This window comes from Asterias rubens, chromosome 14 (assembly GCF_902459465.1).
Source record: "Asterias rubens chromosome 14, eAstRub1.3, whole genome shotgun sequence".
NCBI classification, from domain to species: Eukaryota; Metazoa; Echinodermata; class Asteroidea; order Forcipulatida; family Asteriidae; genus Asterias; species Asterias rubens.
The window spans coordinates 6,770,283-6,778,887 of record NC_047075.1 but is presented as its reverse complement, the minus strand read 5'-3'; the positions used below and the strand labels follow the sequence as shown (position 1 = coordinate 6,778,887).

General features: G+C 37.6%; 1 protein-coding gene across 1 annotated transcript; it reads right to left on the bottom strand.

Annotated features, from left to right (window-relative positions):
* Window positions 1-3,803: 3,803 nt before the first annotated feature.
* LOC117299610 (fibrinogen C domain-containing protein 1-A-like) lies at window positions 3,804-8,326 on the bottom strand. The gene is made up of 5 exons (XM_033783159.1): window positions 8,300-8,326; window positions 6,903-7,109; window positions 6,090-6,226; window positions 4,736-4,997; window positions 3,804-4,060 (listed from the first exon to the last, which is right to left on the bottom strand). The coding sequence occupies exons 2-5, from the start codon at window positions 6,970-6,972 to the stop codon at window positions 3,804-3,806; spliced, it is 726 nt and encodes a 241-aa protein (XP_033639050.1). The 5' UTR covers window positions 6,973-7,109; window positions 8,300-8,326.
* Window positions 8,327-8,605: the final 279 nt, after the last annotated feature.

Sequence of the window (8,605 nt, the reverse complement as noted above, 5' to 3'; positions counted from 1 at the left end):
ACGTAATCTTACCGTATTTGGTCATTCGGAAAACTGAACACGGCGGAAAGTTTAAACCGCCACACCATAAAAGGGTGTATACTTTTAGTTCATATATTTGTTTTGCATTCATGTTAGGAAGTTATGAATTATGTGCATGTAGTTTTGTTTATGTTACAAACATTCATCTATTAAGACAACGCAGTAATTTGAATATACAATGTACCACAGCGCTGTGTTGCATACACTCTATGGACATTCCTTTTCTTGTGGTCAACTTTGTATGGTGGTAATACGTTATGGAAAGGTTTGAGGTAACACCATTCAATGACTTTCTCTAATGAGTTGGGGTGGTTCTGAAACGAACCGTTGGTTTCAACCTGACGTTTCGATCAGTATGCTCTGATTGTCTTCTGGAGACATCGAAATGACGAGTTGAAACCAATGGTTCTTTTTAGAACCACCCCAACTCATTAGAGATAGTCACCGCAAACCTGTCCATACATAGCATTATGTTGAGTTAAAGGGAAGGTACACGTTTGGTACTGGTCAAAGAGCAGTGCTCTCACTTGGTGTATACCATCATAAGCATAAAATAATTTGGCTCAATTGGTCATCGAAATTGCGAGAAAATGATGAAAGAAAAAGCACCCTTATTGGACGAATTTGTCTGCTTTCAGATAGGAATAAAAGACTTCTAGCTAGAAGTATTTTATTATTTTAGTGAGAAATTACCTCTTTCTCAAAAACTATGTTACTTCAGAGGGAGTCGTTTCCCACAATGTTTTATACTATCAACATTTGTTTTGAGTAATTACCAAACGTGTACCTTCCCTTTAAAGCCATTATACACTTTCGGTACAGAAAAAAAAAATTGATATATTGTTCCATGATATGCTTTACTTTTTGAGAAAAGATAAAAACAATATCAATTCTCGATAGCAAGAATTACGGATTTATTTTAAACACATGTCATGACACGGCGAAACGCGCTGAAACAAGGTTAGGGTATTCCCGTTATGTTCTCCCGACTCCGATGACCGATTGAGCCTAAATTTTCACAGGTTTGTTATTTTATATATAAGTTGCGATACACGAAGTGTGGGACTTGGACAATACTGTTTACCGAAAGCACTTTCGGTACAGAAAACATATATATATATATATTGTTCCATGAAATGCTTTACTTTTTGAGAAAACATAAAAACAATATCAATTCTCGATAGCGAGAATTACGGATTTATTTTAAACACATGTCATGACACGGCGAAACGCGCGGAAACAAGAGTGGGTATTCCCGTTATGTTCTCCCGACTCCGATGACCGATTGAGCCTAAATTTTCACAGGTTTGTTATTTTATATATAAGTTGTGATACACGAAGTGTGGGACTTGGACAATACTGTTATTGTTCCATGAAATGCTTTACTTTTTGAGAAAACATAAAAACAATATCAATTCTCGATAGCGAGAATTACGGATTTATTTTAAACACATGTCATGACACGGCGAAACGCGCGGAAACAAGAGTGGGTATTCCCGTTATTTTTTCCCGACTCCGATGACCGATTGAGCCTAAATTTTCACAGGTTTGTTATTTTGTATAGTTGCGATACACGAAGTGTGGGACTTGGACAATACTGTTTACCGAAAGTGTATAATGGCTTTAAGGTTAATAGTCATGGTATGGAGTACGTATTTACTCCAATGGTGGGAGATTTTGGTTGCTGATGCAAACATGTTGTTGCATCTGTTTTTATTGGACAGTTAATAAGGGGTGACATTTCTGCTAAAGTTCTGCTGTTTCAGTGCAATTGTTTAAACAATAGGGGTTGCATTATTTGTACATAATTTATGCATATTCTACTTACAAGTCATATTTTTGCTGACTTAATTTATAAGCTGAACTTAATAAACGGTAGTAATGTGTGTTAGATTATTTGTTGGAATTATTGTCTTTATGGGAAACTAGTCTGTACATTTTCTAAATCAAAAATCATGAAGATTTTACTATAAATCTAAGTAATGAGGTGAAAATATAGATTTGTTTATTTGAAGTTATCATGTATTAAGCGCTTCCATTTAAATTTGTTTGGTTTTGGTGTCCACTTGAAATCAATTCAAATATTTAGTGGGAAATTACCTTTTTTCTTTCAAAAACTACGTTACTTCAAAGGGAGCTGTTTCTCACACTATGTGTTATACTATCAACCTCTACCCATTGCTTGTTATCAAGTAATTTGTTATGCTAACAAGCTGTTTGAGTAATTACCAGTAGTGTTTAGTGCCTTTAAAGGCAGTGGACACTATTGGTAATTACTCATAATAATTGTTAGCATAAAACCTTTAACGAGTAATGGGGATCTGTTGACAGTATAACACTTTGTGAGAAACGGCTCCCTCTAAAATGATGTAGTTTTCGAGAAAGAAGTAATTTTATAACGAATTTTATTTCGAGACCTCGGATTTAGAATTTGAGGTCTCGAAATCAAGCATCTGACAGCTCACAACGTCATATGACAAGGGTGTTTTGTATTTCAATATTATCTCACAACTTCGACGAAAGATATTAGCCTCAAATTTTAACAGGTCTGTTATTTTATGCATATCTTGAGATACACCAAGTGAGAAGACTAGTTTGTGACAATTACCAATAGTGATAGTGTCCGATGTCGTCCAATGTCTTTAAAGGCAGTGGACACTATTGGTAATTACTCAAAATAATTATTAGCATAAAACCTTTCTTGGTGACGAGTAATGGGGAGAGGTTGATGGTATAAAACATTGTGGGAAACGGCTCCCTCTGACGTGCCATAGTTTTCGAGAAAGAAGTAATTTTCCACGAATTTGATTTCGAGACCTCAAGTTTAGAACTTGAGGTCTCGAAATCGACAATCTTAACGCAATCAAGGGTGTTTTTTTCTTTCATTATTATCTCGCAAGTCCGATGACCGATTGAGCTCAAATTTTCTTTAAAGACAGTGGGCACTATTGGTAATTGTCAAAAACCAGCCTTCTCACTGGCTGTATCTCAACATATGCATAAAATAACAAACCTGTGAAAATCTGAGCTCAATCGGTCATCCAAGTTGCGAGATATTAATGAAAGAAAAAATACCCTAGTCACACGAAGTTGTGTGCTTTCAAATCCTTGATTTCGAGACCTCAAATTCTTAACTTGAGGTCTCGAAATCAAATTCGTGGAAAATTACTTCTTTCTCGAAAACTACGTTACTTCAGAGGGAGCCGTTTTTCACAACGTTTTATACTATCAATCTCTCCCCATTACTTGTTACCAAGTAAGGTTTTATGCAAAAAATTATTTTGAGTAATTACCAACAGTGTCGACTGCCTTTAAAGGCACTGTACACGTTTTGTAATTGTCAAAGACCAGTGTTCTCACTTGGTGTATCCCATCATAAGCATAAAATACCAAGCCTGTGAATATTTGGGCTCGATCACTCATCAAAGTTGTCAGAAATTGATGAAAGAAAAACACCCTTTTCTGGACGAATCTGTATGCTTTCAGATAGGAGTAAAACTTCTAGCTTGAAGTCTTTTGTTATTTTAGTGAGAAATTACCTCTTTCTCAAAACTACGTTACTTCGGAGGGAGTCGTTTCCCACAATGATTTATAGGATAACTTTCCGTATGGCGCCACCACTTTTTCACTAATTTTTACAAAAAGGGATTTAGGTAAATTAGATACTATATTATTTCATATAGAATGAAAAAGTGGTGGCGCCATACGGAAACTTTTCCGATTTATATTATCAACAGCTCTCAATATTTGTATTGAGTAATTAACAATTGTGTACTTTCCCTTTAAAGTCCAAGGAATCTGATCTTCATCTCTGATTTCTTCATAGAGTAGCTTGAGTCCTTCAATGAGTACCAAGCAACACCTTTACCTGGTTCCGTCTTGTCCGGGCCCAGATACCATCCATTCAAGTTGCTTGACAGACACGACTTGTACCACCAGGCGCCGTGGGAACGATATGCGCAGTTTTCTGTAGAGTGTCTATCGTTGTCTTTATCTTTGGTTGAGAACGGCATGTTGTTGTGACCGTACAAAGAGTCACCTTGGAAACATAAGTAAACAAGGGGAACATGTCAGCCAGGGTACTTTTAGAAATGAACATGCCTGTGATGTTTTTTCACAGGACTCGGGAATGTACTGAGTATACAGTGACAATCTTTAGCCCCGATGCAAATTTAACATCACTTAGAAATTATCTATATAAACTTCTGATTTTGCCTCCTCCTTTCCCCCAGAGATATCCTCTTATAAACCTGACCCATTTATATCCCTCTATTCACACCTTTGATCTTGTCTTTTATGTCTTCAACTTGTAGTGGTCAAACCAGACCCTTTTATCCTACCCCCTTTCTCACTATAGGCCTATAATAATTCATCCTTCTTTTTTGCTATGTAGATTCTGACCCACGCGCTGCTGATCAGAAACACCAGAGCTTAAATCTGGTGCTCTTAACCGCTCACGACTGATACCCGTATGTAGATAGCGACTAAGGTGCTATTCACACGACAGCATTTTACTGGGGTCCCTTGCTTAATTTTAACATGGTTAAAAAATGTAGCAATGTATGGCAAACATTTGCAAGGGAACTTGGACAGTCTAAAAAAAAAAAAAATTGTTATCCTTCCACACGAGGTACATTCTGTCATATTTTACAACCATGCTACAATTTAGCAAGGGACCCTTGCTAAACTGCTATCATGTGAAAGGGGCTTTAACCTGCAGTTCCGGTAGACGATGAAACCGAAAGCCTGTAGTTACTATCGACGTCTCCAATATTGAACGTGCGGTAGACTTGGTAAGCTGATCCACCCTCGAAATCCTCCAAGTCCACCCGTAGCTCGTAATTGGTCTGTGATGTCAGACGATGCAGTTTATCATTGCCTAGCCAGAATTCACCCTCTAAGTTACCAAAGCCCTCCTGGTACTCCGCAAAGAGCCTGAAGAAGTTAACAGAGCCATCCTGACGCCGTTGAAACACCTACGATTTTGAAAGAATAAATATGGTTTCAAGTATTCACAAATAATAATTACCTGGAATTAGTAGCCGGCCATTTTATACCCAGAGTTACACAAAAATAGAAAATAAATAAAAAAACATTTAGTAACTTTTAAGTTACTAAATGTTTAAAAACACAGTCATATACAGCGCCTTTTGGTAATTGTTCAGTTTGCTTAATACAGATATGTTAACCGTACTCGGTGATTTTCTTAAACCCAAATGCAGACGTTAAAGACAGTGGACACTTTTGGTAATTGTCAATGGCTAGTCTTCACAGTTGGTGTATCTCAAGATAGGCTTAAAATAACAAACCTGTGGAAATTTGAGCTCAATCGGTCGTCGAAAATGCGAGATAATATTAAAAGAAAAAACACCTTTGTCACACGAAGTTGTGTGCTTTCTGATGCTTGAGTTCTAAATCTGGGGTCTCGAAATCAAATTCGTGGAAAGTTACTTCTTTCTCGAAAACTACGTCACTTCAGAGGGAGCTGTTTCTCACAATGTTTTATATCATCAACCTCTCCCCATTACTCGTCACCAAGAAAGGTTTCATGATGATGATTTATTTGACTAATTATCAATAGTGTCCACTGCCTTTAAAGTAAATCAATAAAGTAATGTTTATACCCTTTTTGAGCAGGTATTTTGACTTTAAAGAGGGCCCCTATTTTTTCATCTTAAACCACCCTATTTTTTCTTCTTAAACCACCCTGATGATTTTTTTTTAAACAAAGATAATTGCTTTTCAAATAGAATTGCTCTAGAATTGCAAGGGTCGTGGGTTCGAATCCCACCCGAGTAATATGCCTTTGATATTTGTTTCACAGGACTCAGGAAAGTACTGAGTCTACAGTGCTAACACACATCGGTGTATGGGTAAAAACAAAAATTTATAACTTTCCGTATGGCGCCACCATTTTTTTCATAATTTTTTTCAAAACGGGATATCTCATTGAGGTGAATTAGATACTATATTATTTCATATCGAATGAAAAAGTGGTGGCGCCATACGGACAATTTTCGACCAAACTTAATAAAATAGAATAGTAATGACACTTCGTATTGTCTTACCGTCCAGCCACCATAATCTGTATCCATATCACAGAACACTTCAAAAGGTTCCCCATTGTCCGTAGGTTGCACCAAATAAATACCACTCTTTGTATAACCTTTGTCCACGGCGTCGCTACAATCGCGTTCAAGAGTAGCTGAAGAAACAAAAAGGTAACATTAGTATAGATTTTTTTCTTTCAATAGTGGTGTGGCATAAAATGTTTTGATCGATCACAAGTTGCCGCGTAAATTTGAATTTATCTGACTTTAGAACAGTCGCTTTATGCCACGTGGGGGTGGGAAGGGCTTTTGTAAAGTTACGCAATAGACGCTGAACAGCCACACACACTAGGTGTACCTGAGTGAGAACAAATTGTGGAACAATGGTACCAGAGTTTGCTTTTATGAAGGTTGCTACAAAAAGCTTGCCCGATCCTTTTAAAAAAAGCAACTGTCTAGTCTGAGCAATTCAAAGTCCAGCAATAACTGACGACTATGAAGCAAGTCATTGTACCATAATTTATTCAAATCTTATTTGTAGATGGCTCAATGAGAGCATTGCCATAATGGGTGCGTTCGTTTAGCTTCCCTGGGTCGACCCCGCAGTGCTCACTCGGGTGAGCCCCTGACAAGAGCTAATCGAACGATCACTCACTCTCTCGTGGTGACGTCATGCACCTGGGGCCAGCCATAAAGTGACCAATTCCACAGCAGGGCACTTGGGGCTGACCGGGGTGAGCCCCTGGAATGACGTCGAAGCTATTCGAACGTACCGGGGGCAGACTGGGGTCGACCCAGTGAAGCTAATCGAGAGCACCCAATATAATTTACCACTGCATCTCGGTGACACCTGATTCCAATTCCCATTGGCTCCACATGAAACAGTCGGGTCCCCCTGCATTGTGATACCTTCTGCACAGTGATATGTACAGTAGGTACCAGACTCCACTTCTCCAACGGAACAGTTGCTGGTTGTCAGACTTTCGTCAATCTTTGGCGTCGTACATTTCGGTTTCACTGAAGAAGGAACATCTGTATCTGTACAGTTGAGCCGGCAAAAAAACACACAATTGAACATGATTTACACTAATGGAACGGAGTAGGATAACACCGTCACCAGCTGAATTAGTTTGGGGTAAGTCGTTTACCTATTCGGCACCATTAAAGAACACGTTGCCCTCGATAGGTCGAGTTGGTCTTTAACAGCGTTTGAAGCAGTTTGTTATGAAATGCATATGGTTAGATAGGTAATTAAAAATTAAAATATAATGACCCACACGAAATTGAACGTTTTTCCTTATACGTACACCGTGTCAAACGAGTGTGAGAGCAGCCAAAATCAGTTTTTACATACAATCAAAATATTAAGCAGTACTACAACGCGTTGGTGTGTATATTAGCCTGCTACGCCTGGCCCAAGTGGATGCTATCTGTAATTGTCAAAGACCAGTCTTCAAGTCTTCTCATAACATGGTGTATCTCTTAGGATGCATCAAATAACAAACCTGTAAAAAGTTGAGCTCAATTGGTCGTTGAAGTTGCGGAGTAATGGAAGAAAAAGCACCCTTGTATCGAAATCAAATTCGAATATTTCAGTGCGAAATTACTTGTGTCTCAAAAACTACGGTAATTCAGAGAGAGAGAGTTGCTTCTCACAATGTTTATACTATCAACAGCTCTCCATTACTCGTTACCAAAGTAAGATTTTATGCTAATTATTATTTTGAGTAATTACGAAGTAGAGATCAACATTAGTCGGTTGTTCCAAATCATTGGTCCAGCTACGTACACTCGTACACTAACTAGTGGTTTTTTTTATGAACGAGAACGGTTTTTAACTAGAAATCTTACGCGGATTAAAACTTTAGGATGAAGAATTATACATCCTTTTCAGAACGACATGACATGACCAAGGGTTCAATTCTAAAAAAAAAAAAATTGAAAATATCAACATCTAGGTTGTTTCAATACGCAATAACTTGTGCAACTAATAACAAAAAGTAGACCATGAAGCAACGAGTAGGTGGACCTTTGTGAAACAAAATAACAACATCGAAATTTAGTCCATTTCGCTGGATAGTTTATTTATTTAGGTAATCTTTTCATTAGGTTAAACTCCGATCAACAGCCATTCAAATTGTAGCAGGATATGTTGAAGGGACCTAGAAAAAAAAAAAAAAAAATTCAATTGTAGTTGTATAGTGAATTTATTGTATCTTATAGCATACCTTGTGGTACAACCGATGGATAATTGGTAGGTTGTGAGGACAGAAATGCCAACACCTCGTCAAGCTTCTGTTTGACCTCTTTGAGTTCAGTGTTGATATCAGTTCTGATATCGACCGAGTCGCATGTTGGAGACTGGATGATAACCTATTGATGTTCAATTTTACAATTATTTAAAGAATGTTAGGTTTTAATTCATTTATTTATGTTGTGAGTTACAAAATTAGGCCGTACATGAATTTTCTATGAAACACAGCCAATACTCACGTAATGTTATTGTTTTCGTTTCGACTGTGCGAACTAACACG